Genomic DNA, 16,166 nt, shown 5'->3' on the forward strand with positions numbered 1-16,166 from the left:
ATATCTCTACAGCTTCCATCCAAAAATAAATCCTATGAAATGACGTCAACACATACTGGAAGAGTTACTGGCTAGCTTTTTTGTCACCTAAAACCCTCACAAACTTCTACAGATGCACAATTGAGAGCATCCTGTCAGGCTGTATCACCACCTGGTACGGCAACTGCACCGCCCACAACCGCAAGGCTCTCCAGAGGATGGTGCGGTCTGCACAACGCATCACCGGGGGCAAACGAACTGCCCTCCAGGACACCTACAGCACCCGATGTTACAGGAAGGCCAAAAAGATCATCAAGAACAACAACCACCCGAGCCACTGCCTGTTCACCCCTGCTACCATCCAGAAGAAGAGGTCAGTACTGATGCATCAAAGCTGGGACCGAGAGACTGAAAAACAGCTTCTATCTCAAAGCCATCAGACTGTTAAACAGCCATCACTAACACAGAGAGGCTGCTGCCTACATACAGACTTAAAATCATTGGCTACTTTAATAAATGGATCACTAGCCACTTTAATAATGCCACTTTAATAATGTGTACATGTCTTGCATTACTCATCTCATATGTATATACTGTATTTTATACCATCTATTGCATCTTCCCTATGCCTCTCCGACATTGCTCATCCATATATTTATATTCTTATTCCATACCTTACTTAGATTTGTGTGTATTAGGTAGTTGTTGTGGAATTGTTAGATTACTTGTTAGATATTGCTGCACTGTCGGAACTAGAAGCACAAGCATTCCGCTGCACTCACAATAACATCTGCTAACCATGTGTATGTGAGCAATAAAATTTGATTTGCTACAGTGGCTAGCTTAGCTAACGAACTAGCAACGTTTGTTGCGGCATGCATGACCAGAATGACACATCGATGAACCACCAAAGGCACACCCCATTTCTGTTAGAAAATTGAGTAAGAGGCGGAGTTGGACCGTTTTTCGTGCCCCAAAGTCGACCTTTAAGGGTCACCTTTAATCCCAGAGTCCAGGATCTGAAGCCGTCTCTGATCTCGTCCTCTAGGGGCTCCAGCAGAGGCTCCCACACCCCCATCACCTCGTTGAAGTAGTGAACCTAAACACACAACACTATGTTACAGTACACCAAATGCAGTCTGACTAAACCCACAGTTGAAGTTGGAAGTTTACATACACTTAGGTGTCATTAAAACTTGTTTTTCAACCACTCCACAAATTTCTTGTAAACAAACTATAGTTTTGGCAAGTCGGTTAGGACATCTACTTTGTGAATGACACAAGTAATTTGTACAACAATTGTTTACAGACAGATTATTACACTTATTCACTGTATCACAATTCCAGTGGGTCAGACGTTTACATACACTAAGTTCACTGTGCCTTAAAACAGCTTGGAAAATTGCAGAAAATGATGTCATGGCTTTAGAAGCATCTGATAGGCTAATTGACATAATTTGAGTCAATTGGAGGTGTACCTGTGGATGTATTTCAAGGCCTACCTTCAAACTCAGTGCCTCTTTTCTTGACATCATGGGAAAATCAAAAGAAATCAGCCAAGACCTCCGAAAACAAATTCTGGGTCACCCTTGGGAGCAATTTCGAAAAACCTGAAGGTACCACATTCATCTGTACAAACAGTAGTACGCAAGTATAAACACCATGGGACCACGCAGCCATCATACAGCTCAGGAAGGAGACGCATTCTGTCTCCTAGAGATGAAAGTACTTTGGTGCGAAAAGTGCAAATCAATCCCAGAACAGAAGCAAAGGACCTTGTGAAGATGCTGGAGGAAACAGGCACAAAAGTATCTATATCCACAGTAAAAACGAGTCCTATATTGACATAACCTGAAAGGTTGCTCAGCAAGGAAGAACTACGGTTTGCAACTGCACATGGGGACAAAGATCATACTTTTTGGAGAAATGTCCTATGGTCTGATGAAACAAAAATAGAACTATTTGGCCATGAAGACCATCGTTATGTTTGGAGGAAAAAGGGGGAGGCTTGCAAGCCCGAAGAACACCATCCCAACTGTGAAGCACGGGGGTGGCAGCATCATGTTGTGGGGTTGCTTTGCTGCAGGAGGGACTGGTGCACGTCACAAAATAGATGGCATCATGAGGGAGGAAAATTATGTGGATATATTGAAGCAACATCTCAAGACATCAGTCAGGTCGCAAATGGGAATGTTTACAAGGATTAAATGTCAGGAATTATGAAAAACTTCCAACTTCAACTGTATATTTTAGTTGAATTGAGGTTGTGTAGAAGTTGTGAAAATGTTGTTTAGATGTGTAATGGTTGTGTAAATGTTTTGTAGATGTTGTTTAGAGGTAGTGTAGAGGTCGCATGCAGAGATGTGCGGTGCCTGACCTCCAGGTTGAGCTGGCTGTGCAGGTTGATGAGGGTGCTCCAGTTCTTGACGTCCCCGTGGAAGGAGGACTTGGCCAGCAGCATGGGGACGGTACGGTGGCCCACCCCTGCCTCCAGGGTCAGGCAGATGGAGGAAATGGCCACCTGCAGGGACTCACCCTGGGGAATCAGCCGGACCAGGGACTGGGCATCCTCGTCTTTACCCTCCTCCTCCAGGAACCACAGCTTGAGATCCCGCCAGGACCGGCGCTCCCACAGGTCTGGGGGCACGGGGCTCTCCAGCTCCGACTGGGGCATGTCTGCACCGGCCGGGCTCAGCACCGACTGGATGGTGATCACTGTGTTGATGATGATGGGTGACACCTGTGGGAAGGGAGCACAGAGGAGAATGGAATGTAAGACACATTACTCTGGTTTTGGCAGCTGTGCCAGAAATAAAAAAATAAGAAAAAGTGACAAGGTATTTTATTAGTGAGATGCTTCTTCCCGTTCCATTTTTTGGCTGTGGCCTACCTTGAGTGTCAGTGCCTTGATGGAGACCTCCATGGCCTGCGGGGAGGTGGAGGACTGTGTGCTCTTGAAGAACACCTGGCAGGGTTGCAGCACAGTGGTCTCCTTGTTCCTCCTCTTCTCCCTCAGGAAGGGGCAGGCCACTACCTTCAGGTCCTTGACCACTGCCGTCATCAGCTGACCATCCGGGTTGCTCTTCATCACCAGCTCGCACTCCATGGTCATGACCAGGGCTGGGGCGTCGGCACACGTCAGGTCAGCCACAAAGACAATCTCTGGGTTCTTCACCAGAACATTCATCTCCGACTTGACTGCCACTGGAGCTGGAGTACAGACAGAGAGGAAAGCAGGGGTGTGTTCATTAGGCATCAAATGGAAGAAAACTGTCAGAAACGGAGTGAAACTATCAGACATTTCACTTTGCACTAATTGGACGTCGTACAAACATGACATTTGTGGTGAATATTGTGTAGTGTGAAATGTGAACATGTCGTACCAGGTTCCTTGAAAGCGGTGGTGGCTGTAACTGTGGGTTTAGTGCTGCTGTTCTTGGGGGCGGCTGAGGAGAAACCTTGTTGGCTGGCCTTGAGGAAGATGTCGGCCACGGTGAGCAGGAACTCCATGCTGGCACAGAGGTAGACATCCTGCACCACCGTCTCCAGAGAGGTGCCTTCACGCCCCTGATTGTAGTTCAACTCCACCATCACGTTCTTCTCAGCGCTCGGGCGAATCGCCATCATCCTGACAGACAGAGGCCAGAGGGACAGGTGTACATGATGATTCCTACAGAAAGAGCAATAATAACAATCCCTACAGCAAGGGTCCTAATAACACACCCTATCATAAGTGCACTAAATACCTTGTAATCTGTTTCTCATATGGTGTTACATAGAAGAGTGAGTAACTTTTTATTCTACTCTACAGATTCAAAGATTCCATTCTCTCAAAACAATTGACATACCAGATGGAAATACTCATGGGTTTTGATGAACTGGGAGTGCGAGATTAAATTAAAGCTGCTTTGACTATCATGGGGTTGCTAACCAAAGCCATTCATCTTAGCTGTGTGACAGTCCTGTGTGACAGACAGATGGTGAAGCAGTGATGAACATTATGCCACGCTGGAGAACACACACTGAGCCTCGTACATCAACGCCAGCACTGAGCCACGCGCTCATATGTTCACAGTACACACACCACTCTGCGGTATCTCTCCCATTGTCTGTGAATGTGTACGTAGGCTCAGTACCAAGGTAACTGTGTGTGCGTTTTACCTGGCAGTGATATTCTTGACTCTGCATCTCTTGTCGTCTAGCAGGCAGTCTGTGAGTTTGACGGAGGCCTTCATGGATCCGTCTGAGAACATGTGGACAGATGTAGAGATAGTTCCCAAGGTGAACTCAGCCAGCATCAGCTGATCATCCCTGGAGTCCAACACCTGCACCTGAATACAGACATATAGGCAGAGACGCACGCCCACAGAGACAGGCACAGACACATAGGCAGAGACGCACGCCCACAGAGACAGGCACAGACACATAGGCAGAGACGCACGCCCACAGAGACAGGCACAGACACATAGGCAGAGACGCACGCCCACAGAGACAGGCACAGACACATAGGCAGAGACGCACGCCCACAGAGACAGGCACAGACACATAGGCAGAGACGCACGCCCACAGAGACAGGCACAGACACATAGGCAGAGACGCACGCCCACAGAGACAGGCACAGACACATAGGCAGAGACGCACGCCCACAGAGACAGGCACAGACACATAGGCAGAGACGCACGCCCACAGAGACAGGCACAGACACATAGGCAGAGACGCACGCCCACAGAGACAGGCACAGACACATAGGCAGAGACGCACGCCCACAGAGACAGGCACAGACACATAGGCAGAGACGCACGCCCACAGAGACAGGCACAGACACATAGGCAGAGACGCACGCCCACAGAGACAGGCACAGACACATAGGCAGAGACGCACGCCCACAGAGACAGGCACAGACACATAGGCAGAGACGCACGCCCACAGAGACAGGCACAGACACATAGGCAGAGACGCACGCCCACAGAGACAGGCACAGACACATAGGCAGAGACGCACGCCCACAGAGACAGGCACAGACACATAGGCAGAGACGTACGCCCACAGAGACGCACGCCCACAGAGACAGGCACAGACACATAGGCAGAGACGTACGCCCACAGAGACGCACGCCCACAGAGACAGGCACAGACACATAGGCAGAGACGCACGCCCACAGAGACAGGCACAGACACATAGGCAGAGACGCACGCCCACAGAGACAGGCACATACACACACTTTCTGGTAAGAATATCTAAGCGGATGGAGTTTTCTGCGGTCAATTAGTGTTTGTGAAGGTGTGCAGTGATGCAGTAGTCACCTCAGTCCCATTGGGGCTGTACAGGACCAGAGTCATGGAGTCAAACTTGAAGTCTACTTTGAGTATGTTCTTCAGCTTAGTGCTCTTCTGGGTCTCGACCACTGCAGCAGTTACCACTATGTTGCCTACAGACAGGGTTCAACATGATTATCAATATCACAATCATCCAAATATTAAGACTCACACACACATTCAACCCAACTGTTCTCACCGCTGGTGGAGATAGTACCAGTACCTCCTGTGCCCTCCGAGCCTTTGCTAGTGGCAGTGTCGGAGTGATCCACTGTAGACGGAGGAGGACGAGGGGAAGCAGCGTCTGACGTCTCTGACATGTTCTCACCCAGAGTCCTCAACACCACCGTCATGTCATCCTGACTCAGGATCAGCTAGTAAGACAAAAACACACACACACATCCACCCCGTTACACAAATGTATCAACAACCATCATTTCATAATAACATTTCTTGTTCATTGAGAGTTGGCTTTAACTAACACAGACACACACACTGACACATACACACATACAGACACACACTCACATTCATAGGTTTGAGGTGGGCAGTGATCTTTATGTCAGGGATGCTGTGGTACCAGGAGGCTGACAGGTTCCTCTGGATGGACAGGTCCAGGTTGACCGGCTTCAGAACCTGGATCTCCCCCTGAAATCTCCCCTTCTCAAAGGTGGTTCTGCACAATCAAACACAACAAACAAACAAACGGCAGGTTCTGATTTTCTGCACATCCAGGGATGGACCAGATATACAAAAGTAACTGAAACACACAGAAATCTGTCTATTGTAAAGAAACACCTCACATCCCTGTGAACAAATGAAGTCATCCGTTCACTTTAAACAACTGCGAATCCATGAGGTTTAATTCTGATTCCGTATACAGAATTGGCTGACTACTGGGGTGCTTTACTAGCAACCCTGTTCTGTCTCACCTGTACATCTTCAGGTCACTGAGGACCACGGTCATCGTGTCGATGATGGGAGGGATCTTGACATGCGTCTGGGAGTCGACCAAGGCGAAGCAGTTCTTGACCGTGACCATACCGAGGTCAGCCACAGTGACGTTGGTGGAGGAGGACGACTGCGGCAGGAAGACAAGAGGAGCTTTGAAGTCTACATCCAGAGAGATGCGCACACTGCGCTCAGCCAGCTCCATCACACCTGTGGCTGCCTTTTCCGCTGCCTGCACCGTCACCTCAGCCAGGGCCTCCTTGGCCGCCTGGAAATTGTTGATGAAAGCCTGGGGGAGAGGGAGGTGAATGAGGAGGAAGAGAAGGGGTGGGACAAAGAGCAGTCGCGTTACAGAGTTCTCATCGATGGTCATATGACGTAGGACAATCCAGAACCGAAAAAGTGATTAGGCTTGGTAAGTTCTGGGGCATTTTGGTACCGGTACTATAAGTAAGGCCATGGTTTTCGACACCCTGGAAAAGTGTTGTTGGCAGCTGAATTTTTGAAACACATAAAAGGATAGGTGATAGTTAAGTGGAGTTAAGAGAGATGGTGTCTCTTACCAGGATGGAGGAGACAAACTTGTTGAGAAAGATGACCTGGATGCAGCCCACCGTCAGGGTGATGCTGGTGTCCACTTTACCCATGTCTAGATAGGCATCGCCCTCAGTGGCGTCCGTGTGGTTCACCATGCGGAAAGCAAACACCTCCTTATCAGCTATGGACACACACTAGGATGCAGAGGCCGTACAAATATAGCAGCAGAAAGCATAAACAACAATCATAATTTCTCGTGAATGTGGCCCCTTGACTGGGAAAATAACATCGCTAAAGTAAAACAAATGGCAAAGATTAGGTGATGTTTGTTCAAATGGCAAAGATGAGGTGATGTTTGTTCAAATGGCAAAGATTAGTTGATGTTTGTTCAAATGGCAAAGATTAGATTTGGCGTTATTTCATTTGATCCTTTTTGGATACTGGAGGCCATGAGTGAGCCTTGTGAGTATGGTAGTCAATGACTGCTGGGTCGTGTTCATTAGGGAACGCAAAGGAAAACATTGAGCAAAAGTTACCTGCTTGTACAGTGCCTCCTTATCACAGTCCAGGATGACTATGTTCTTCAGGTTGGCCAGAACCTCCACCGCCTTTCTCCTCATCAGCACCTCCGACACCAGGCCTGGAACATAGATCAAAGAGGCAGAACACTGAGGAGCAGGTCTAGGTCTAGAACAAGTCTAAAACAAGGCAACAGTAAACATGTCGTCCCCCACAAATAACGAATGATGCAAGCTTGTTCAAAGCTTGGAACTTCAGTTGATTACTATAGCGCCCCTTTTGGCCAATCAGTGTAATTTTGTAAATGCCATATCTCTGTGGTATGGCACATCATTCACCAAAGTTTTGTCAAAATCGGGCCAGCGGTGTCTGAGATATCACGTGATTAACTAACATACGTACTCGCGGACGGCGACAGGTCCATAGTCCCCCCCCCGATTTCATGGTGGGGCACCACAAAGGTGTGTTCATATCAGTTCCAGAGCCAATAGGAAAAGATCATCAGTGGACTGAGTATTTCTTCATGTTTACCACAAAGTAGCACTAGCATCATTATAATGTGTGTGCGTGCGTGTCCTGTCCACACAACTAATCACACAAACACATAATTGTATGCAATATCATAATTCATGCACGCAGCTGTTGTGGATGTGTGTCGCGGAAGGAGACTTGCGTCGGGGACGGCGACGTGTGTCGCGGACGTGTGTTGCGGACGATGACTTGTGTTGCGGACGCGTGTTGAGGACGGTGACTTGTGTTGCGGACGCGTGTTGAGGACGGTGACTTGTGTTGCGGACGGTGACTTGTGTAGCGGACGGTGACTTGTGTAGCGGACGGTGACTTGTGTAGCGGACGGTGACTTGTGTAGCGGACGGTGACTTGTGTAGCGGACGGTGACTTGTGTTGCGGACGGTGACTTGTGTTGCGGACGGTGACTTGTGTTGCGGACGGTGACTTGTGTTGCGGACGGTGACTTGTGTTGCGGACGGTGACTTGTGTTGCGGACGGTGACTTGTGTTGTAGACATGTGTTGCAGACGGTGACTTGTGTAGCGGACGGTGACTTGTGTAGCGGACGGTGACTTGTGTAGCGGACGGTGACTTGTGTTGCAGACATGTGTTGCAGACGGTGACTTGTGTAGCGGACGGTGACTTGTGTTGCGGACGGTGACTTGTGTTGCGGACGTCTGTTGTGGATGATGACTTGTGTAGCGGACGGTAACTTGTGTTGCGGACGGTGACTTGTGTTGCAGACGTGTGTTGCGGACGATGACTTGTGTTGAGGACGTGTGTTGAGGACGGTGACTTGTGTTGCAGACGGTGACTTGTGTTGCGGACGTGTGTTGCGGACGATGACTTGTGTTGCGGACGTGTGTTGCGGACTTGTGTTGCGGATGGTGACTTGTGTTGCGGACGTGTGTTGCGGACGATGACTTGTGTTGCGGACGATGACTTGTGTTGCGGAAGTGTGTTGCGGACGGTGACTTGTGTTGCGGACGGTGACTTGTGTTGCGGACGGTGACTTGTGTTGCGGACGGTGACTTGTGTTGCGGACGGTGACTTGTGTTGCGGACGGTGACTTGTGTTGCGGACGGTGACTTGTGTTGCGGACATGTGTTGCAGACGGTGACTTGTGTAGCGGACGGTGACTTGTGTTGCGGACGGTGATATGTGTTGCGGAGGGTGACTTGTGTTGCAGACGTGTGTTGCGGACGTGTGTTGCGGACGGTGACTTGTGTTGCAGACGTGTGTTGCGGACGTGTGTTGCGGACGGTGACTTGTGTTGCAGACGTGTGTTGCGGACGATGACTTGTGTAGCGGACTTGTGTTGCGCACGTGTGTTGCGGATGGTGACTTGCGTTGCGGACGCGTGTTGCGGACGGTGACTTGTGTTGCGGACGATGACTTGTGTTGCGGACGGTGACTTGTGTTGCGGACGATGACTTGTGTTGCGGACGGTGACTTGTGTTGCGGACGTGTGTTGCGGACGTGTGTTGCGGACGATGACTTGTGTTGCGGACGTGTGTTGCGGACGATGACTTGTGTTGCGGACGTGTGTTGCGGACGATGACTTGTGTTGCGGACGTGTGTTGCGGACGATGACTTGTGTTGCGGACGTGTGTTGCGGACGGTGACTTGTGTTGCGGACGGTGACTTGTGTTGCGGACGGTGACTTGTGTTGCGGACGGTGACTTGTGTTGCGGACGGTGACTTGTGTTGTAGACATGTGTTGCAGACAGTGACTTGTGTAGCAGACGGTGACTTGTGTTGTGGACGTGTGTTGTGGACGATGACTTGTGTTGCGGACGTGTGTTGCGGACGGTGACTTGTGTTGCAGACGTGTGTTGCGGACGATGACTTTTGTAGCGGACTTGTGTTGCGCACGTGTGTTGCGGACGGTGACTTGCGTTGCGGACGCGTGTTGCGGACGGTGACTTGTGTTGGGGACGGTGACTTGTGTTGCAGACGTGTGTTGCGGACGATGACTTGTGTTGCGGACAATGACTTGTGTTGCGGACGTGTGTTGCGGACGTGTGTTGCGGACGATGACTTGTGTTGCGGACGTGTGTTGCGGACGTGTGTTGAGGACGATGACTTGTGTTGCGGACGTGTGTTGCGGACGATGACTTGTGTTGCGGACGTGTGTTGCGGACGATGACTTGTGTTGCGGACGTGTGTTGCGGACGATGACTTGTGTTGCGGACGTGTGTTGCGGATGTGTGTTGCGGACGGTGACTTGTGTTGCGGACGTGTGTTGCGGACGGTGACTTGTGTTGCGGGCGGTGACTTGTGTTGCGGGCGGTGACTTGTGTTGAGGACGGTGACTTGTGTTGCGGGCGGTGACTTGTGTTGCGGGCGGTGACTTGTGTTGCGGGCGGTGACTTGTGTTGCGGGCGGTGACTTGTGTTGCGGGCGGTGACTTGTGTAGCGGGCGGTGACTTGTGTAGCGGGCGGTGACTTGTGTTGCGGGCGGTGACTTGTGTTGCGGACGTGTGTTGCGGACGGTGACTTGTGTTGCGGATGTGTGTTGCGGATGTGTGTTGCGGACGGTGACTTGTGTTGCGGACGGTGACTTGTGTTGCGGATGGTGACTTGTGTTGCGGACGTGTGTTGTGGACGTGTGTTGCGGACGGTGACTTGTGTTGCAGACTTGTGTTGCGGACGGTGACGTGTGTTGCGGACGGTGACGTGTGTTGCGGGCGGTGACGTGTGTTGCGGGCGGTGACGTGTGTTGCGGGCGGTGACGTGTGTTGCGGGCGGTGACGTGTGTTGCGGGCGGTGACTTGTGTTGCGGGCGGTGACGTGTGTTGCGGACGGTGACGTGTGTTGCGGACGGTGACGTGTGTTGCGGGCGGTGACGTGTGTTGCGGGCGGTGACGTGTGTTGCGGGCGGTGACTTGTGTTGCGGGCGGTGACTTGTGTTGCGGACGGTGACTTGTGTTGCGGACGGTGACTTGCGTTGCAGACATGTGTTGCAGACGGTGACTTGTGTAGCGGACGGTGACTTGTGTTACCCTCAATGCAGATCTCTGCTATCATGTGGCTATGGCCTCGGATGAAAACCTTCAGACAGTTGAGATCGGCTCTGATGTGCAAATTCACCATGTCCTCAAACTTTGACTTCTTAGAAGCTGAGGAGAGTGGGGTAGAGAGACATTGATGAAAGAGTAGTTCCTTTGTCCAAACGTAAAAGACGCTTTGATGAGAAGATGATTTTGTTTGCATCACAATACATCAAACGTCAAGTGGTCCATACAATGGCAGAGAATTTACATTTGGTTTAGCTAGCTACGTATTAGAAGGAGAATACATGGAGGACATGGGTCTACTCAATATCTCTACATGCAACAAATATACAGGAGGTATATTACCTAACCAAATTCTCTTCCACTTTCGACTAACTTTGATTCATGAAATAAATTCTAATACATTTCAACAGTGGAAAAGTCTTAGTTCCAGTAACCGGAATGGATTCCATGAAACTGATAATTACATGTTCTTTTTGCCAAGGCCGATTCCTCCTTCTCTCCCTCCTCCCCCTCTCCCTTGTCCTCCTCTGCGATTGTGGGAAGCTCCTCCTTGCTAGGCAACGCCTCCTTGGTCGGGGGGAGGAGGCTGTTCAGGAAGTTCATGGCGTTGAGCAAAGCCTCCGTGTGCAGGTGTACATCCAGAGATGAGAAGTTCACCTGAGACAGAGATTTCACGCACACACCACCGTCACAATGAACACACTAACACAACTGAGCAGAGTACTGAGCTCAAATCAACATCATGTTGAAGTTCCAAATGTGGGTTAACACAGTTGTATTGTAAGATCTTACCTTTACTGATTGTTCAGTGTTCTTGTACTGAGACTTGAATTCTGGCCCGTTCTTATCAGCCTGAAAGAGACATTGAAGATTTTAGACCTGCTCTACTGTTAATCTACATTGGATGAATAATGCATTTAAACAGTGTTGACTGTGTCTCTCTGTGTGTGTGTGTGTGTGTGTGTACACCTTAGTGTACTCCAATGTGAGGAGGTCCTCCTTTGTGTTGTCTAGAGTGGTGATCAGGTGCACTTTCTTCTCCTCTGAATCTGGACAAGTATATCAAACCAGAAAATCATATCACACCAAAACCACACAGAGAAGTCTGCAGACATGCCACACAACCGCCAACGAGGAAGCAGCATATCACATTATTTCATAATGATCTAGACAATCATTTCTTCGCATTCCAAACGCAGCAAGGTGCACAGAGCTGTCTTGCTAATGTTCCAAAAATGCAATCGAGGGAAAAACACCATTCAAAAAACACACCAGATGCAAGCGATTTCATGTGACATATGTTAAAAGCGTGGAAAGAGGGGTGATGTAAAGATGCAACAACTCGAATAGGTTGCTATCAAACATGACTAGATTACTACCTTTGAATGTGGTGGACAACGGAATAAAGTTAATTTGAAAAAACAAATAGGACAGGAGAGAAATGCTTGTTTCAATGGCATAAACATGCACATTCAAGTGTGGCTACCTTTTCTGGCGTCTCCCCTAATGTCAGAGCTGGTGTGGAGAAGGCTGTAGCGAAGGCGCATAAGACCCAGATTTGTACATTTACGTATTTATGTAAATCTATGCTAATTATATTAAAACTATTATTTGAATATTGAAATGTTTAAGATACATTTTCGATAGTGAATTTCTGGATCAGTTAGTTGACAGGCCTACCTTTAAGAGACAACGATTCCCACCCACCCCCTCACCTACCCATATACTCTGAGCACTCTAGGCAGATCTCGCGTAGAAAGGTGTTAGATGTCATGTCGAAGGTGCGAATCTTTAGCTCGGTGCCGAGACGCTCAACGTCCAGGTGTAACACTGTGACCTCCTGGCCTCTAGACAGACGACACAGCTGAACAGACAGCTAGACAGCAGAATGAGGGAGTTCAAGTACACACATATACACACACAGCTTTATTAGCAATTAGAGTGAAAACATCTAAATGAAGTGTTTAAGGACTCTCTCTCACACAGATGTATATTATGTTAAGCATACCTTGTTGATCTCAAACGTCATGAGGAACTCTGTCATGTTCTTCTTGGGGTCTTTCTTGACCAGACCTCTCCTCTTGACCGAGTCGGAGCGTTGCAGGGGGCTGGGCATGTTGTCGGGGAAGAACGGACTGTCGCCTATAGGAGAGCTGGGAGCATCGTAGAACAGGTCCTCCTCTGAGCCTGCACACACACACACTTAAATGATAATGCCACACTAACGTCTGTCATGATCACAGTTGTGTGTATGCGTAAAGAACAAAGTTCCAATTGTAATGGGCTGTATGTGTGCGTGCATGTCTCTCACCTGATTCCCATATGAGGGAGTTGCGCAGTTCAGCCATGGTTGGTTGCCTGGGGGTTAGCTGAGGGGTGTGCGACTGCTTTGGAGCCTGCGGAAGAAAAACAAGCAGAAATTAGACACGAACACACAACCCAATAGAAATCTATTTACAAACAAAACGACAACCAACATTACAGTCAACCCACAGACAGGCAGAGAGGGAGAGTCAACCCACAGAGGCAGAGAGAGAGAGAGAGAGAGTCAACCCACAGACAGGAAGAGAGAGAGAGAGAGAGAGAGAGAGAGAGAGAGAGAGAGAGAGAGAGAGAGTCAACCCACAGACAGGCAGAGAGAGAGAGTCAACCCACAGACAGGCAGAGAGAGAAAGAGAGAGTCAACCCACAGACAGGCAGAGGGAGAGAGAGAGTCAACCCACAGACAGGCAGAGAGAGAGAGAGAGAGAGTCAACCTACAGACAGGCAGAGAGAAAGAGAGTGTCAACCCACAGACAGGCAGAGAGAGAGAGAGAGAGAGAGTCAACGAGAGAGTCAACCCACAGACAGGCAGAGAGAGAGAGAGAGTCAACCCACAGACAGGCAGAGAGAGAGAGAGAGAGCGAGAGAGTCAACCCACAGACAGGCAGAGAGAGAGAGAGCGAGAGCGAGAGAGTCAACCCACAGACAGGCAGAGAGAGAGAGAGAGAGAGAGTCAACCCACAGACAGGCAGAGAGAGAGAGAGAGAGAGAGAGAGAGTCAACCTACAGACAGGCAGAGAGAGAGAGAGAGAAAGAGAGAGAGAGAACCCACAGACAGGCAGAGAGAGAGAGAGAGAGAGTGAAAGAGAGTCAACCTACAGACAGGCACAGAGAGAGAGAGAGAGAGAGAGTCAACCCACAGACAGGCAGAGAGAAAGAGAGAGTCAGCCCACAGACAGGCAGAGAGAAAGAGAGAGTCAAACCCACAGACAGGAGAGAGAGAGAGAGAGAGTCAACCCACAGACAGGCAGAGAGAGAGAGAGAGTCAACCTACAGACAGGCAGAGAGAGAGAGAGAGAGAGAGAGAGAGAGAGAGAGTCAACCCACAGACAGGCAGAGAGAGAGAGAGAGTGAAAGAGAGTCAACCTACAGACAGGCAGAGAGAGAGAGAGAGAGAGAGAGAGAGAGAGAGAGAGAGAGAGAGTCAACCCACAGACAGGCAGAGAGAAAGAGAGAGTCAGCCCACAGACAGGCAGAGAGAAAGAGAGAGTCAACCCACAGACAGGCAGAGAGAGTGAGTCAACCCACAGACCAACAGAGAGAGAGTCAACCCACAGACCGACAGAGTCAACCCACAGACCGACAGTCAACCATCAGACAGACAGAGAAAGTCCCAGTAGTTAGTACCTTAGGTGTAGAGTGTGTGTTGGTGCTACGCGGGGCTGGCCTGCTCTCCGGCAGCGGGATGCTGTTAATCAGCTCCAGCACGGCCCGCACCTTATCATCAGAGATCCTCAGAGACAAGAGAGGCATCTCCCCGAAGATCTTAAACCTGACACACACGCGCACACACACACACTTTATTCATATCATTCATCTGACCAGCTTTTTGACAAACACGATTATACATAGTGGTAGTCCAAAAAAGGCATCGCACCCACCCCTCTCTCTCTACCCCAGAAACAACCCACCCCTCTCTCTCCACCCCAGAACCAACCCACCCCTCTCTCTCCACCCCAGAACCCGCCCACCCTCCCACCCCTCTCTCTCCACCCCAGTACCCGCCCACCCTCCCACCCCTCTCTCCATCCCAGAACCCACCCACCCCCTCTCTCTCCATCCCAGAACCTACCCACCCCCTCTCTCCACCCCAGAACCCGCCCACCCTCCCACCCCTCTCTCCATCCCAGAACCTACCCACCCCTCTCTCTCCATCCCAGAACCTACCCACCCCCTCTCTCCACCCCAGAACCCACCCACCCCTCTCTCTCCATCCCAGAACCTACCCACCCCCTCTCTCCACCCCAGAACCTACCCACCCCCTCTCTCCACCCCAGAACCAACCCACCCCTCTCTCTCCACCCCAGAACCCGCCCACCCTCCCACCCCTCTCTCTCCACCCCAGAACCCGCCCACCCTCCCACCCCTCTCTCTCCACCCCAGAACCCGCCCACCCCTCTCTCTACCCCAGAACCCACCCCTCTCCCCTCCCTCTTACTTGGGCATGCGTGAGTCTGTGACCACCATGGCTCTGCTGAACACCACCTTGACATCAACAGGCTCCAGGATGTGGAGGGCCGATTGCTTCAGCTTACGGGCTTTCCTCCAGTCCCCGTCTAATACACAACACAACAACCACTGTTAAGCCTAATTTAACTATATTCTACCTAAGTATGCAACGCAAGAACGCAATAAGCTACAGAAAATTACTTCCCTGCATAGTTGTGTCACATGATACATTTTGGGCAGATAATTGTATGCGTGTGTGTGTACCTGGTTTGCTGTAGAGGAACTGTAGGCTGCTGAGCTTGATGTTGAAGCTGTCGTAGGCTTGGGACATGATGTCCTGTATAGTCCTGCTCCCTACAGAGAGCTGGGGTAGCCTCTTTCTGCTCAGACTAGACACCTGATAACACAATGGCATAGAACTGGGATTTTCAAACTTTTCTTCCCAGGCAATAAAGCCCTTTTCATCTGCTACCTCAGAGTCGGATGAACAGCTAGTATGCCAAATGTTCCTGTAGACTTCCAGTTATTGTGCTAACGCCAGTTAGCATTGGCTCGTGAAACTCCCTCTAACTTCCTTCATACTGGACATAGAGACATTCAAATGGTTTCCATGACGGTATTCTGTTGCAGCTAGCGATATGGCCGTGCTGCTGCTCCAGTTTCAACTGACCTGAGCCCTAGGACCATGCCCCAGGACTACTTGACATGATGACTCCTTGCTGTCCCCAGTCCACCTGGCCGTGCTGCTGCTCCAGTTTCAACTGTTCTTCCTTATTATTATTCGACCATGCTGGTCATTTATGAACATTTGAACATCTTGGCCATGTTCTGTTATAATCTCTACC

General features: G+C 50.0%; 1 protein-coding gene across 5 annotated transcripts in view; it reads right to left on the reverse strand.

Moving 5' to 3' along the window:
- The window catches only part of LOC135528136 (intermembrane lipid transfer protein VPS13A-like), a 67,668-nt gene that overhangs the window by 39,552 nt on the left and 11,950 nt on the right, over positions 1–16,166 (reverse strand). For 3 of the 5 annotated variants that reach the window (XM_064957275.1, XM_064957195.1, XM_064957033.1), the window contains exons 21-41: positions 15,586–15,718; positions 15,311–15,428; positions 14,500–14,644; positions 13,142–13,226; positions 12,839–13,017; positions 12,550–12,706; positions 11,800–11,879; positions 11,623–11,682; positions 11,295–11,487; positions 10,816–10,932; positions 7,319–7,422; positions 6,809–6,976; positions 6,227–6,534; positions 5,823–5,970; positions 5,494–5,668; positions 5,283–5,407; positions 4,141–4,310; positions 3,363–3,607; positions 2,870–3,189; positions 2,357–2,719; positions 977–1,078 (exon numbers count right to left, since the gene is read on the reverse strand). In XM_064957275.1, coding sequence (XP_064813347.1) covers positions 977–1,078; positions 2,357–2,719; positions 2,870–3,189; positions 3,363–3,607; positions 4,141–4,310; positions 5,283–5,407; positions 5,494–5,668; positions 5,823–5,970; positions 6,227–6,534; positions 6,809–6,976; positions 7,319–7,422; positions 10,816–10,932; positions 11,295–11,487; positions 11,623–11,682; positions 11,800–11,879; positions 12,550–12,706; positions 12,839–13,017; positions 13,142–13,226; positions 14,500–14,644; positions 15,311–15,428; positions 15,586–15,718 — 3,495 coding nt within the window. The remainder of the gene's footprint in view (positions 1–976; positions 1,079–2,356; positions 2,720–2,869; positions 3,190–3,362; positions 3,608–4,140; positions 4,311–5,282; positions 5,408–5,493; positions 5,669–5,822; positions 5,971–6,226; positions 6,535–6,808; positions 6,977–7,318; positions 7,423–10,815; positions 10,933–11,294; positions 11,488–11,622; positions 11,683–11,799; positions 11,880–12,549; positions 12,707–12,838; positions 13,018–13,141; positions 13,227–14,499; positions 14,645–15,310; positions 15,429–15,585; positions 15,719–16,166) is intronic. The other 2 variants (XM_064957354.1, XM_064957115.1) reach the window with 1 other exon arrangement.

Source organism: Oncorhynchus masou, chromosome 1 (genome assembly GCF_036934945.1).
Source record: "Oncorhynchus masou masou isolate Uvic2021 chromosome 1, UVic_Omas_1.1, whole genome shotgun sequence".
NCBI classification, from domain to species: domain Eukaryota; kingdom Metazoa; phylum Chordata; class Actinopteri; order Salmoniformes; family Salmonidae; genus Oncorhynchus; species Oncorhynchus masou.